This window comes from Trachemys scripta, chromosome 2 (assembly GCF_013100865.1).
Source record: "Trachemys scripta elegans isolate TJP31775 chromosome 2, CAS_Tse_1.0, whole genome shotgun sequence".
NCBI classification, from domain to species: domain Eukaryota; kingdom Metazoa; phylum Chordata; order Testudines; family Emydidae; genus Trachemys; species Trachemys scripta.
The window spans coordinates 164,751,287-164,767,730 of NC_048299.1; the positions used below are offsets into that span (position 1 = coordinate 164,751,287).

Consider the following 16,444-nt stretch of genomic DNA (forward strand, 5'->3'; position numbering starts at 1 on the left):
AAAGCAAACACCACCTTTGCACTCAACCTATTCAAAAAGCTGAGTGAAAATGCCAATACACAGAACTTATTCTTTTCTCCTTTGAGTATCTCCTCTGCTTTGTCCATGGTTTTTTTGGGTGCAAAAGGTAACACTGCAGCCCAGATGGCAAAGGTATGTCTGGATAAATTTGAATGACTTAACACAACTTTGCTGTAGACGCTGAATCACAGATCTCTATTGTATGTTCTGTACCTATGGGAAAACTCCCATTATCATCCAGGTATGCCTGAGAGTAGAATTTTGGTGGCACCATACAGCTGAGGTGCCTTGAAAAAGAGAGAGCTGTCTAGCTGCCTCAAGAGTTAGAAAAGAACTTCTTCAATTACATTCTCTGGGATTAATATCAGATTATACTAGTCACCTAAATATGTGTTAATAACATAGCCAGGAGCATTTTCTTAAAATCAGGCCCCCTTTAAGGTGTCAAGTTGGCCAACCAAAAAAATCACTAGTCGCTTTTGAAAATGTAGGCCTAGTTCATTAAACTCTTAATGCCAACTCCTGTTCCAGTGAGCACTCAGAACCTCTAGAGAGAAAGAGGGCCTAGGGAAGAAGTATGGAGCCCTGAGGTCCCACTGAAAGGTCAAGCAAAGACCTAAGAGGAGACCCAGGAGACAGAGTCACAAATGCGAAGGGAGAACAAGATTTAGAAAAGGAGAGTGATCAATAGTGGCAAAATTGGCAGGAGTCAGGGAAGATGAGGATGGAGTTGTGGCCCTGAGATCTGTCTGCAAAGGACGACTTCTGTGTTGCAGTTACATATCCGTTTAGGTTCTCTTAGCTTGTGGGTTTTTAGTGTAGTCTGCTTGGTTTCCTGGGGTGAGAATTACAAATTTCAAAACTAGATTTATAGCTGTCCACTTAGAGCCTTGTATAATATTTGGCTTAGGGGAGGAGAAGAGTTGTCTAAACTTGCAGCTTCAACAATAAAATAGGGTGGAGTTGAAACCAATTCCTTATAATCTGTAAGGACTTTTAGAATTGGGATGTATATGTCTTTTGTTTAGAATGGTTAACTACCATACTAGCAAATGTTGCTAAAAATTACATGTACTAGTGGGTGCGAACATTCTCTTGTTGTGTGTCAGTAAAATCTCTTGCTCAAAATATCAACCAGTACAACAGCTCTGCAATTGTTATGGAATTCATATTATGGCATTTTTAGCAGTTATTACTTGGAAGCAAACCCAACATTTGGGAGGTAGTGTTTTTGTAAAAATTCAATCTTTTTAGTGTCACTTTAACTCAAACCGAGGATGAATTTTAAGCTTTGATACTAGGGTTATTTATTTAAACTACAATGTTTATTTAAACATTGAGACAAATTCTGCTGCTGCATTGGTGTAAAACTGGAGTACCTATTAGATTTCAATGGAATTGTATCAGATTTACACCTATGTAAATGAAAGCAAAGTTTGGCTTGATCTTGATTTTCAAAATGTTGATCTACGAGATGTGACATCAGTGAATTTAGCCCAGAGACTTACCAGGGGTCTCCCGCAGAGTTATCTCCGACTGCATTTGGTTGAATTGGGCCTGTTGGTTTCTATGAGGACAGTGCCTTCGATAAGCTGCCAGTCTCCCCTGTTGTCTGTTTGGCCTTTTGGGAAACCTCTGGAGTCTTGGGCTATTTTTCTCACTTTGGGCATTTGCCTGCCCACATGCATTGAAGCACTGTAGAGCTAACGTTTTCCCTTAGAAAGGGCTTTTTAGGGTGTCTTACTTCACTACAGTGTTTCATACTAGAAAAGCCATTCTTGATCTCTATTAAATAAATCTTGCTCATATTAAAGCAAAGACTAATGTACTGGAGCACTAGGTCATTCCATAACATTTCTTCTTTTCACTAACGTTTAAGCTGAAATAAGAACCAGATCTGTTCCTGAATATATTCCCAGGAGAACCTATGCTAACTATTGTACTATCAGGTGCTTCATCTTAGTGAAGAAGAAGAAAAAGAATGGGAAATGGAACAATGCAAACATGCGATGATGCAACAAAAATCCATTATGGAAGGCAAAATGGAGACCCTGTTGCAAAGGCAGCACCATCCTATGGGTGTGCTTGAATTGAAGGCATAGTTCCAAAACATTGCTGGAAGCTTTGGGGAAAGGGATACCGTCAACATAAATCATACCTTTTTGTCTGAATATATATATATTTTTTTAACCGCTTAGTGTTGCAAGTAACAGTTAAGATGAGGGGAAAATTAGGGATATTTCCCCCAGTTTGTATACTTATGCATTTGACAGCACTTTGTGTTTCTTCAAGAGAGACATTTTCCCTGTTTGTCAGGCTCTTTCGCACAATGAAACAAATTAAAAGAAAGTAACGATAAACCTACAAAAATCGACATGGGGAGATAGAGAACTATAGGACCGGAAGCTACTTTAAATTCATGTTTTGAAACTGAGTAGATTTCAAGTTGATGGTTTTCCTTTAAACTCTCCAGAACTGTTCATTTTATGTGCCCTAAAGCTAGAATGGAGTGAGGGGTCTCTTCAAAACAGTTATGTTTATTTCCATGGTAAAATGTTTTATCATGAAATTTCCCTCTTCTAACCAGCACAATGAGCTCCAAATGTGTTGTGTAATGGGAAATCCTTTTTCTTTTAGGGCTGCCTTGGGTGTTCAGGCTGCAACTTTCATCTCTAAGCTGCTGAAGGGCATTGTACTAACCTGTCCGAAAGCACGTTTCAGCACATGTGGGTCATGCTGAGTGTATTCCTGTCTCTTTCTATAGGTGCTTTCTTTGGACAAAACTGAGGAGATTCATGATGGATACCAGTCACTTATTTCTGAGATTAACAAACCAGGCACTAATTATGTGCTTAGGATTGCCAACCGGCTCTATGGGGAAAAGACGTTTAAATTTCTTACAGTAAGTCAAACATTCAGTTTGTTTTTGTGTTATAACAATTTGCTACGTTTCCATTTCTGAGTGCAAATAAAGGTGTTGGCTTTAATCTACAGGCACTATGTAGTTCAGAATCTGACTAACCAAAGCCAGTCTCCTTGTAAAATCCATTCATTTGCTCAGCTGATTGTACAACAGTCCCTAGCTCTGAACGCTAGAGAACTGGAGCGGAGTGCTGTCAATGGAAGATCCATCAAACCCCAACTCTTCAGCATTCCATTAATCACTCAGGCATTTTTGGCCGGGAGCTAAGATTTTAAGTATTTCTTTCAGATGCTTGGCTAGGATGGCAGGGATAGGGAGGGAAATGGGCATCGTTGTGTGATGTTTTTAGGGGTTCCCCCCCTTAAATTGGACAATGCATTCAAAGGACACAGCAAGGGGCACATAATTTTTTTTTTTTAAATCAGACAGAAGAGCGATTAGAAATTCTCCAAAGACTTAGCTGAGAGTAACAGATACTATTGTGTACAGTTTCCTTTTAAAATGTATCCAAAAAGCATACCACTGATTTTCACCTTACTCTTTCTGATACCCTTCCTTCATCTCCAAAAATTAAGAGGTAGCTGAAAGTCTCTCGAGTTCTAGACGCTAAAAAACAAACTTACATTTTCAGTATGGCAATCAACCTTACCCTCCCCAATCTACAGTAATTTTATTACTAAAAGGGATTGCCAGCATAAATTGGCTCAGATCAAGAGCTCCTCTTCTCAATTAAAGTTAACCACTCTGATTAAATGTTTAAACTTGGCATCTTTGGCATTTTGTCCACAAAATACAAGATTCCAAAATACAAACTGGAGATACAGCATGATTTTGATCTAACCACATAATTACTGACCTATTGATATTTGCACAGCAGGCCTTTTATAAGGCTGAAGAGCAGGTTGTTATGGTCCACATATACTATAGAAAAAAGATATAGAAATAACCCCCTTGAGATTTCACTTCTGAACTAGATCATGTTTGGGTTACTCTGGGAGGGTTACAAAAAACTTTATCTAGAGACCAATTTACTAAGCCTTGTACTCTCAAACCGAAGCAAATTGATTGCATCACTTTCACCATGCAGTCTTGTTGATCTGTCAGTAAGCCAGCTACTTGGACTAAGAACGTAATAAATAAAAAATAAAATGCTCAGCTTGAAAAGAAGTGACGACAAGTTGGTGTTAAGACTGACTCTGAAGGGGTGGAGGAAGAAGAGGTAGATTCTACGACTGAGTCTTCTACAACTGCACGCCAGAAAAATATATTGTTAAGACATCCTCCTTTTGTTTGTCCTAGACATTTATAGACTCCTGCCAGAAATTCTACCATGCAGAGCTAGAACAACTTGACTTCTCTAGAGCTGCAGAAGATTCCAGAAAACATATAAATGCCTGGGTAGAAGAAAAAACTGAAGGTGAGTAGCTTGCAGAGTTCCACAGTGTTTTTCTAAACAGCCAAAGTCTGCTTAAAAAGCATATGGCCATAGGAAAGATAGAATAAGGGAGGGAGGGGAAAAACAGAACTGAATCCTTCAGATTAAAATGTAGTTCTTGACTTGTGCAGCAGGTAGAGGATACTGTTGTTAATAACACAACTAGGTAAATGGGTGTGTATCAGCTAAAAACTATTCTTCCTTAATGTGTCCTAAAGGTAAAATCCAGAATCTGTTGGCTCAGGGTGTTATTGATTCAATGGCCAGACTAGTCTTGGTGAATGCCGTCTACTTCAAAGGCAACTGGGCGACCCAATTCAACAAAGATCGCACAGTGGAAAGGCAATTTAAAATTAACAAGGTATGAAGTAGGAAAATGACACTAACTTTGTACTGCTTTTCACCCAGAGAAAACAAGAAATGCTTTTAATCAGGATTGCCCTAAGTACACTTTACCTCAACCCTCTATTCTATCCAATCCCATCCCCTCAACACAACCCCTTTGGTTAGTTGTAAACATATTTGAAACTACATTTTCAATTAAATACATTAACTTAGATGTATCCCTTGTTTCCCTTGTTTCCTTCTTTTGCTTTCTGCTGCACCTCTCACTGTATCTTTTCAGTGTTGGAGGGAGGTAGCCTTGAACATAAAATTTTAACATGGAAGGGAAGAACGTGGATAAACGAGTGTTGGACTCCATAAATTGGGACCTGTAAATTGTTCAGTGGTTAGAGAACTTGGAAGTCATTTAACCTCCCTGTCCTCTAACATGCTGCAGTTTTGTGTGCAGAACTACCATAGAATTATTGAGCTATCCCTCCCCCCCCCCCCCAGGTTACTTACAGAAACTGGTTCCCTCTGCTTCAGTTTTTATCCAGTGATAAAATTGGAACATGAATAATACTCAAGTACCTCATGTCTTGTAAGGTTGGATTTGTAAAATATGTGGCGATGGCTAATTCTCCTCACATCAGTGTAAATCAGGAGTAACTCCACTGCAGTCACTGGAGCTAAAACAACTATACTTAGACTGTAAGGTCGTCAGAGCAGGGTTGGTCTTCTTGCTAGCACAGTGTGGTCCTGGTCCATGACTGGGATTCCAAGGGGTACAATCAGTGGTGAGCTGGAGCCGGTTTGCGCGAACCAGTTGTTAAATTTAGAAGCCGTTTCAGAGCCGGTTGTTAAAGGGGTGGGCAAACTCCGGCCCACCTGAGCTCCAGGCGGGGGAGGCTCCCCCGCCTTCCCCCCTCTCGCAGAGCCTGGCGCCAGCACTGTGGACCACTCCTGGGCAGCTCTGCAGCTCCTGCCGCTTTGAGTGGCATGGTAAGGGGGTGGGGCTGCAAGCTCCAGCAGGCTGTGCGGCATTAATACACGCTGCCCTGAGCAGCACGGTAAGGGGGCCGGGCCAGGGCTGGGAGGAGGGGTTGGATAAGGGGCAGGGAGCGATTGGAGGGGGCAGAGGTTCTGGGGGGGGCAGTCGGGATGGAGAACGGGGGGGCGGGGGTTGGATAGGCGTGGAAGTTCCAGGGGTCTGTCGGTGTGGTGGTGGATGGGATTGGGGCAGTCAGGGGACAGGGAGAGGGGTGAGTTAGGTAGGGAGTGGAGCCCCGGGGGGCAGTTAGGGTGGGGGGTCTCGGGCTTGTACTCTCGGGCGGCGCTTAATAACCGGTTCCCTACTGGGTCAGCGGCGGCACTTAGGCAGCGGGTTGTTCACTCGCTCCAGGTCTTCGGCGGCACTCCAGGAGCAAATGAAGGATGTGCTGCCGAAGATCCAGTAGGGAACCGGTTATTAACATTCTGGCAGCTAATCACTGGGTACAATAGTATAAAAAAGAAGTGAGAAGAATTGGGTCCTTATTGTCTACAGGCAGAAGGGAACGTGTGCATTCAGATGCTTTTACACATGGAACGCTTCAGTTTACAGCAGGCTTTGAACAAAACAACATCACTTTTGCTTTAAAATGGATTCCACCATTAAATTGATATACAAATTAGATCAGGTTCCTTTTTTTAGCTACTCACATCAGTGTGCAAATCTCCTCATCTTAAAGTGCATCCACTCTACCGCAAGGCATAATACAGTCTGATTGTGGAGATAGGTCAACCCTTCTTCTTGGAGAAGCTCATCCATCCTCATGAGGCTGTCTACAAATAGCACAAACAGGGACTGGTAAGGTGACTCTGAAGAGCTCAGTCCATTTGCATACCAAGAAACTGAATGAAATATGAACCACCCTGTGTGACTTGTACCATCCCTTCCTGGATGGTGAAAGATATTCAGGAGTGCTTGGAAGCCCTATTATCTCTGAACATCATCTTTTAGAGAGAGAATTTTATCGACCAGCCTAACACATGTTGTCAGGCCAGCACTCCAGAAGCCATGAGTGGAAACCACAGACTTTACTAATTACTGCTTGGGGTTCTAACTTCCTTCCCATTTGTGGATAATGTAATGAAAATGCAAGTGGATAAACCTACTGACCATCTGTATAGTGGTCCTCCCCAAATCTGGGCTTCGGATCTTGATAGGTAACAGACTGTACAAGTAGTGGTGATGGATGACCTGCTCTTGTCCATGGATAAGAGACATACATTCACACTCTTAAATCTCTCTGAAGCATTTGATAGAATGCTATTGCCCTGCCTTAGACCTACTGGGTAGCTGGTGCCAATCTTTCATACCAGGCCATTCCCAGAAAGAGCCCTAACTTGTGGAAGTTGCTTTGTTTTCCCTTTTCTTTGGGGGTGGGCAGGAAATCAGTATTATGCTGACTTGCCATTGAATACAAGGTCGTATTAAGGTTTTGACCCTAATCTTCAAAGCTGTCTATGAAACTGGCCTTAGCTACCTGAGGACTGCATTTTCTTCACAACAGGGAATTCAAAGGAATTCATTAGGAGCGACAGAACTGTCAGTCACAAAAACTCGAGTGGAAGAGGGCAGATGACCCACAGCTATGGAATTCACTTTATAAGGCATAGGAATGCCCACAAATCTCAGTGCTTCCAGAACAAACTGTAAAAATCACTCTTATCTTCAGCCTGCTTATGCTGATTAGTCATAAAGAACTGTCAGAAATGGAGTTCAGTTAAGCATGCAGAAATCCAGATGCTACCTGAGCTTTTCGGTTCCTCTATGGTATCAACCATGAACACTCCCAACAGCCTTTCCAGCACACTAATATCCACTCTCTTTTTCTACTAATAGCCACTCTATTTAATCTACTCACAGGATCACGATTTGTTTTTGCTGCCTGCTCCTTTCTTAAGACCCGGCAAGATCCTTAAGAAAATCTGGCTTTGTGCCCCTGTCCACTCAACCTTTCCTTTTCTTTATTAACAGGCAATAGCAATGCTGGCCATATTTGTCATTTAGCATTCAGAGGTTTGAAATCTCCTGCCTACTAACCTTTTAGATTGAAGCTTTGGAAAAGTTGGATTAATGGCCTTAAAGTTTCAGGCTAATTCTTATTTTCTCATCTTGTTACTCATCTTGAATGATAAGAAAATAATGAAAAAGCCTCACTAGCTTGTGCTCCATAAGAAAAATGGTAGGAGATAGGTAGGATTTCAAAATGGTCATTTCAAACCATTAGTGGCTTTATAATTTTAGGATTTAATTATTTTAATAGCATCACTAAAATATTTGACATTTCTTTTGAGATTATATTCCAGGGACCAGTAGCCTAAAAATAATAAAATATTTAAGCTGAAGATGTTCCCTGTCCATTTGAAGCAAAGATTAAAATATGTCGGTAAATTAACAGGCTTGAATCCAGGTATGAAACTCCTTAGGCACAGAGGTCCAGTGTTTTAACAATTTTGTTGATAGGAAGCTACACACTAAGCAACTAATATACATGTGTTTTTCTCAGAATAAATCTCAAAGGACTGGGCATTACAAATGGGAAAAGCCTGATAGAATTTTGGTTCATTCCCTGTCACCCCCAAAGGGCAGTGGTAGGACCCTTCCCTACAATATGTTCTAGTGCTATGTCCAGCCTAGTTTCAGATTTCCCATGTGATTTGAATCCCAGTTCTTCTGGTTTAGTACCAATATGCTGGCTCTGTAGTACTTGTTGACATTGAGATATATATATATATATAATATATATATAATGTGTGTGTGTGTGTGTGTTGTGTTTTTTTTGTTTGTTTTTGTTTTTTTTTAAAGAATGAGACCAAACCAGTGCAGATGATGTTCAAGAAAGCTAAATTTAACATGAGCTACATAGTAGACTTTCAGACCAAAATCCTTGACCTCCCTTATGTTGATAATGAGACTAGTATGATCATCCTGCTTCCTGATAAAATCCAAGATAATTCCACTGGCCTGGAACAGGTAAGCCATTTGTACTGAATAAAAAACTCAAATCCTGCCAGAGAAGAGCATTTGACTAAATCTCAATTAGATCTGTGAATTCAAGTCCCAAGCTCTGAACTCACCAGTATTAGCACAGGGTGGGAGAGCTGAGGAGGCGTTACATCTGTCCCCAAGAGATGGGAATACCATGTGTCACTGTCAAGTAAGCCCAGCTCTCTCTGATGTCTAGAGAAATGTTAAGTTGTGAAAGGAGAGACTTCTTGACCAGAGGAGGGGTCACCGGGGATTGGGATGAAGCCAGAACATAGTGACAGATTGAAGACTATCCTGGAGAGCTCCATTCAAGAGCTACTGATTTCCTTTCTGTGCTATATTGTTACTGGGCTGGCAAGGGACAGCGAAATAGTAATGCCTCTCCCACAGTAGCCACCTCTGCAAAGTACACTTCATTACTAATGACAACATGCAATAGCATTAACTTGTCACTATGAAAGATGGGCTTGTGACGGTATTTGCATATTGCACAGTGGGACTCCGATCCTAATTAGAGGGCCTTTTGACTGTACTGATATAAGAATGTATCTGAACGCCATTTATTGTTTTAGTCTTCTGACTACAGCAGTAGCATTCACTCCAGATCAGGGGAGCGTGCTAATCCCTACTGTGTAAACACACACAGTGGGCATTGTTTCATTAGTATAAATTCCTGGCTTTTCTTCCTCTTTAATTTTGACCTTTTTTCTTTTAGCTGGAAAGAGAACTTACCTATGAGAAATTTATAGAGTGGATAAATCCAGAAATGATGGACTATAGTGAAGTGGAGGTGTGTTTACCCAGATTTAAGTTGGAGCAAGCTTATGATCTGAAGCCTGTTCTGAAGAGCATGGGAATGGCTGATGCATTTGACGGAAACAAGGTGGATTTATCTGGAATGTCAGCCGGCAATGACCTAGTTCTGTCGGAGGTTGTTCACAAGTCCTTTGTGGAGGTAAATGAAGAAGGCACGGAGGCAGCAGCTGCTACTGCAGCAGTGATCACTATGCGATGTGCACTGATTGTACCACGGTTCACTGCTGACCATCCTTTCCTCTTCTTTATCCGGCACAACAAAACTGGCAACATTCTGTTCTATGGCAGATTTTGTTCCCCCTAAAAAGAAAAAATGCAGCTATTAACACAGTAAAGTTATTTCCATTTTACTATCTTGGGATTTTTTTTTTTTCACTCTAAGCAACAAGCTTTGTATAGATGCTGTACATTACATGGTGCAACCCTAAACACCCTTCTCTCTTGTGCCTGAAACAGCTTTTTGTAGTCCTCTATTCAAATTTAAGCAACAGTCTTTTTTTAAATAACAGGATCATTTAATATCTTGTCCAATTGGTAAGACTTAAAATGGCATTTGCCATAGTTCACTGTAAAGCACCCCTTGTATCCTGTATACCTTAATAAATGCAGGGTTCCTTAACTTGAGTCCATCTTTAGCCATAACTACTTGCTTAATGCATCTCTCCATCTCTGTACATATTCCCCTAGAAATTTGGTTCTCATACTTGGGGTTTCTTAGCAGCAAGTGGTAAGATCTCGTGGGGAGAGGAAAACGAAAGAAGACTGACTTCTGACTGACCTCCAAATGCTTTTTGCAAATTTCCCTTCTCCCTGTCTCATTTTCCAGACTGGTTCCTTCCATGTCTAGCTGTGCAGCCATCTAACAGATTTTTATGAATGATGCTAACACAACAGGAATTGGGGAATAATTGAGCAAGTACTTATTCAAGACAAGGAATGAAGTCAACTCCACTGAAGTCAGTGGTAAAACTTCTTATTGACTTCAGTGGGGTCAGAATTTCACTCTGCATGTGTCTTATCACTAGTTAACCCGGGTTATACTAATATTTTTAGCACTTGTGAAATAGGACAGACCTTTCTATCTATAGCAAAGATTAGTATAAAAAGCTTCCAGTACACATACAGAAACTTAAATGCGAGAGCTCTCATATTTGTATCCTAATGTAACAAACCATGAAGGCAATATGTAACTCAGCAGTTTGTATATCTTTTTTGCTTAGATTGATAATGCTATAAACTGTCTAGCCATAGTGGCTTTATCCAGTGATTTTGGTATTGCTGTTTCTGCTCCTTGAACCAACAGTAAAGGAACTGATGTGAAGTCCTGTGTGGTCAAGTTTTGTTTGGTTTTAATTGTGTAGTTCTTCAGCTGTAGTGTGATTGAAACAAACATTGTGTGAATTTTGCCATCGATAACTAGCAGGGACAGGCTCTGCCATTCTAAGACTGCACTAGCAGGGCTCCCACCTCCAATGAAGTCCAGTATTTATTGCCTCCTTTATAATACTTGGCTGCCAAGAACATACATAAATAGAGGCAATAGGGTGGTTAACTTGGAACATAGAATTTAGTGTTCTGAGTGTTGCAGCTAACTCAGTTTCAGTGTCCAATTAGGTTTGCCAACAGCACCTCATAACCTGGCAGAGTGAAGTCTGAGTAGGTAAGGAATGAGTGTCAATGAAAACCTCGTTGTTGAAAATAACCTTTCACTGTATTATAAATTGCAACAAGATACCAGTCCTGGATTGTATTCACAATCATTGCCCCTACAGGCACTGGAACAGAGTCCAGCATTATCCACAAAACTGTAAGGAAGTAGAAACACGGACATGACTTTAAAGGAGGTGAAAAGGAACAGTCCCTGTGGGCAGAGCTAGGGCATTCTAAGCTGCCCTGGGAGCTGACAGTGGACATGCACCACAGCAGTTCCTTAACTATGGTGAAATTGAGGAAAACCCTCCTACCAGCTGAGGCAGTTCACTATTAAAACATTTCATTGTATGTGTTTCAGTAGTGCCTATAGCTCCAACCATTACTGGGGCCTATTGTGTTTGTACAAATGTCTAATACAGGGAGACAAAATAGTCAAAACAGAAGGGGGAAGTAAAGGGACTCGTCTAAAGTCACAGCAGGTCACTGGCAGAGCTGGGAGTAGCACCAACATTTCCTAACTTCCAGTCCAGTGCCCTGTATCTTAGATCCACGCTGCATCATTGTCATCACGGAGCCAAAAATCATTGGTGGCCGGAACACCACAACTAACTTCAGATGAGTTGCTTGTGCTTCCATCAGCAATGATTTTTGGCCCATAATTCTTTCACTTGACAGGAAAGAAATGGGAGACTCTTTCTTTCAGTTAGCGTCATTTATACTATTGCCTGCAACTTGTGTATTTTTGTTTTTAAATTGTCATCCATTACTCAAATGCAGTAGAAATTCTGTGCTAAAAAATTAACGTTAGCTCAGAATTTAAGTTGCTCCATATGACTAAATTAAACAGAGGGCTAATGCTGCTTTACTTCCATAGTTTTGGGATTTTAAAATCCCAGAGTCACATGCTTCAGTGTCAGGTTCTGAGACAGTGAAAAGAGAAAATAAAAGCAAAGGCTGTTTGCAGTGGTGTCCTGACCAAATCCCAACGTAGGTTAAGGCATTCTGCAACCTACATTAACCAGTTTTTCAGTCTGTTCTAAACTAACGCTCCTATGCAATACTGAAAATCTGCTTCAGTTCAGAGGTGACTGCATTTCTGTGGTAGGTAAAGTAATGCCATAGACTTGCTAATTGTATCTTTTACGATACTTAACTTCATCTCAGTCTTTGGTGCATTCTAGGTGTTCCCCATATTAAGTAAGGGAAAGTTTAGGGAATACTGAGGTAATCTTTTATAAAAGATAAAGCTGACAAATTTAAGGGGGACCACTGCCTAGGAATCACTTAATCCATCACTGAAACATACCCACCTCTGAGGTAGAATGCTGCAGCTATTAACAGCACATGATTTACCACACACATCTTAACTGCAGAGCAAAAGAGTTAGCTACATTACAGGCTCAATTAATATTTATGAAGTTCTCTGACACCTCCTAGATGAAAGGCAAAGTTGTCCAGTATAGGGAAACAAAATGCTCAAGACAGAAAGTGTGGGAGGGGGGAGTAAAGTGACTTGTTCAAAGTCACATCCGGTCACTGGCAGAGCTGGGAATACCACCCAGGTCTCTTGACTCCCAGTGCCTTATATCCTAGACACACAGTGTCTCATTGTCACCACCGAGCTAATCATAGGTAGCATAAGCAGGACCACTACAACTGACCTCAGAAGAGTTGCTCATGCTTCCCTCAGTAATGACTTTTGGCCTATAATTCTTTCACATTTAAGAAGTTGCTCCATGTAACTAACTTCAGCAGCAACAGCACTCTTTGTTTTACTTCCATAGTTTTAGGATTTTAAAATCCTAGAGTCAGATGCTTCAGTGTTAAGTTCTTAGGCAGTGAAAATAAGAACAAGGGCTGTTTACAATCGTGTCCTGACCAAATCCCAATTTAGGATAAGGTATTCTGCAACCTAACAGCCCCCTACGTTAACCCGTTCTTCAGTCTCTGGTATAAACTAGTGCTGGTATGCAATACTGAAAATCTGTTCCAGCTCAGGTGACTGCATTTCTCTGGTAGGTGAAGTGATGCCATAGACTTGCCAATTGTGCCTTCATTGTACCTTTAAGATAACCAACTTCACCTCAGTCTTTCTAGGTGTTCCCCATAGTAAGTGAGGGAAAGATTAGGAAATATCAAGGTAATCTTTTATAAAAGACAAAACTGACAAGTTTAAGGGGGACTACTGCCTAGCAATCACTTAATCCATCACTGAAGTATACCCATCTCTGGGATAGAATGCTGCAGCTATTAACAGCACATCATTCACCACACACAGCTTAAGACAGGAACAAAAGAATAAGCTACATAACAGGCTCAATATTTACAAAATTCTGTGACACCTCTTGAATGAAAGGGAAAGCTGGCAGTGAGATTTCTCCCCCACCCCCAAAAGAATATCAATCTCATCTCTTAAAGCAGAAAGTCCTACAAACTTGTTTAGTTCTACAGATTTGTTTGAGGTCACACTGTGAAATATTGTTGCCAATAGGTTGGTCTGAAGCTTACATGAAGTTTTGGCATTTTTTAGACTTCTATAAGAACATTTCTCCATAGGGGTCAAGGAGCTGTATATTGCAGAGTTTGGGCCTTTTGCGAGAATTTCCTCTCTCTGGTAAGTAAAGGAAATATTGTCCTCTTTAGGTAATAATATTTGGAGAGATTTATCCATCATTTGTGTCTTTTAAATCAAAAACTACACTATTAACACACTGTACTGAACTGACACTACTGCAAGCTGTAGCATTTGTTTTGGACCAGTAGTTAAGTTATGAGAGTGAGGTCTGCACTCATGATTACCATTTATACTGTGACAACACTCAATGGTTCCAAGCAGAATGGGAGCCCCAGTGGTAGGCACTGTACAACCTCAAGAAAAAAAAAAGTCTTAAGATCTGTGCAGGGAGGGGAAATGGGCTATGCTGTGCAAGCACAGTGATTGGCTGGTAAGCACGCATCTTATTAATTCCGTGGGGGCATTTTTTTGTTTTTAATGTAAACTGTCCTTGGTTAGTCTTCCGTATAACCATAGTTAAGTGCTTAAAAAAAGAGCCTCCTCAGCTGGTGGTTTAGTTACCTTTCTAAGGACAGCTGTCCTATATCCAACAAATAAGCTGGGCTGCTTCACTACTTGCCTTCTGCTTTCCTACTTTGGGCTGACTAAAATATTACTGCAGCCAATCAGAAGAACCCTTCAACAACTGTGCTGACTACACAGTCCCTGGAGCTCATCTCACCAACTGGAAGAGAAGGGAAGACTTCCCATCTGGCTGTTCAGCAAACACGCAGCTATTGTCTCCAATTCCATTATTCTAACTACTTTAAAAATTGGAGGTTGTGATTGCAACAGAGAGGGGAAGGGTGCTCTTGTCATCTTCATGTCAAACGTGGGATATTACCTAATAAATGGTCACCTGAACATCAGTGGTGTCTCTCCTGTAAGTCTAGATCATGAAGGCCTAGATAACATTTGTTGTTGCTTTAGCAGTGTATTTCCTTTACCTGATGATGTCATGGCCAGCAGTACCCAGTGTGATTCTGTGCACTCAGAGAGGCAAAGGCAGCACTGCAGCTGAAAAAAGGCAAGTAGCTCCAGGGGCCCAGTACTTTCTGCCTTTCAGTCATGTAGCCCCATGAATTTGTCCAATGTCGTAACTACCAGATAAACAAACTAAATTAACTTGAACAATGTTTACTATAGTATAACGATGGATACAGTCTTACCACTGAGCAAAAAAGAGAAAAATTAACAATAGTAGACTGAGTTACTGGACCTCATATCACGTCATAGTAGAGAAAAGCAACATAAAGAAAAGGCAGTGGTTGAAAAGGTGTTTCTGGGGGAGACAGCCTGCTCCCTCACCAGAGGCAGAAAAAATTGTCCACACCTTTGAAGAGTGGATAATACCAACAGTCTAGATCTGTGCACCTTTTTCCAGCCTGCATACTGCTTTCTGCAGAGTTCATAAAAACCCACAAGCAAGGGCTCCTCTCTCTGCCTTTTCAGAGGAAAACAAAAGCTTGGCATATCGGGATAAGGGGCTGAGAGATCTTTTCTGCAAACCTTGTCAGTCTCATTCATCTGAGGAAGGTAATAAACCTCCGACTGATAGAAGCTGGGAGGGGAAGGCAGCAGCAGATTTCCCCAAAATTGCCCTGTTCTGTACACTCTCCCCTGAAGCTCTGGTACTCACCACTGGCAAGAGACAAGATATTGGGATCAATGGACCATTGGGTGGACCCAGCGTGGTTGTTCTCATGCACATTCATCCCTTTTGAAACTCTTTTTAGGGAAATTTTAAAGTCCTTCCCTGTGATGAAAGATTTTGTAATTTGTTTTAAGGGGATATTTCAGTCTGTCCTCATTGTATTATCATTGTTTCACATCTAAAGGTGTTGCCAAACCCCTTGTGGGGGAATTATTTAAAGCTACTGTAGTAAATATATGGGGCTGGAAGTCAGATCTGAGACATATAGACCTTGGGAAAATTACTTAACTGGTTTCTGACCCCATTCACCTATTTGTAAATAATCTGTGTGTTACAAAGTTGGTTTACTTATTTGTAAAGCATTTTGAAATCCTTGGAAGGAGCTATAACAACACAAAGTAGTACTGTAACAACCAATTTCAGCCTTTTCTAAACCCAACTGGAGAGAGAGGAAACTGTGGTCACAGTACAGCAATTTTTTGGTCTGGAAACTGTTCAGTCTTCAATAAAGACATTGAGCCAAATTTTGCTCAGTTACACAGTGTAAATACAAACTAGTGGAGTAGCTCTGTATTTACAGTGCAAGGCTGAGAACAAAATTCAAGACACACACTGCAGTTAGATACTACAGAGAAAATCGCAGTTTTTACCTGGAGCCTTGATTGCACTTATTTTATTTTTCAGTTTGTAACCAGGGAGAAACTGAGTGATGCAAACACCCATTGTGCTCTCGAGCTGTTTAGAAAAGTTGAATGAAACCAACCCAACAGGAAATATCTTCTTCTCACCGATCAGTATTTCTGACCAGCCCCAGCTAGTTCATCCCCTCCTCCATTCCCCACCTTTCCTTCATCCTCCCCTCCCGATCCATTCCCCGCACCCCTGCTGCCTCAATCCCTCCTGCAGAGGTGGCCCCTCCCCCTGCAGTCACAGCGCACCCAGCTGGTGTGGGGCTGGCGGCCCCGGTCCTCCCCCGAGTAGCGTCTGTACGTTTCCCTCCCCTAAGGCTTGTCTCTGGCCCAGCCCAG

At 41.4% G+C, this 16,444-nt stretch overlaps 1 protein-coding gene across 1 annotated transcript in view; it reads left to right on the top strand.

The window, feature by feature from the left end:
• The window catches only part of LOC117873145 (serpin B6-like), a gene marked incomplete in the record, with an annotated part of 15,789 nt that extends 4,913 nt beyond the window's left edge, over nucleotides 1-10,876 (top strand). Inside the window, 6 exon segments of the mRNA XM_034762213.1 lie at nucleotides 1-153; nucleotides 2,786-2,923; nucleotides 4,244-4,361; nucleotides 4,598-4,740; nucleotides 8,557-8,724; nucleotides 9,455-10,876. Of these exon segments, the coding sequence (XP_034618104.1) occupies nucleotides 1-153; nucleotides 2,786-2,923; nucleotides 4,244-4,361; nucleotides 4,598-4,740; nucleotides 8,557-8,724; nucleotides 9,455-9,859 (1,125 nt within the window).
• Between the last annotated feature and the right edge of the window lie 5,568 nt (nucleotides 10,877-16,444).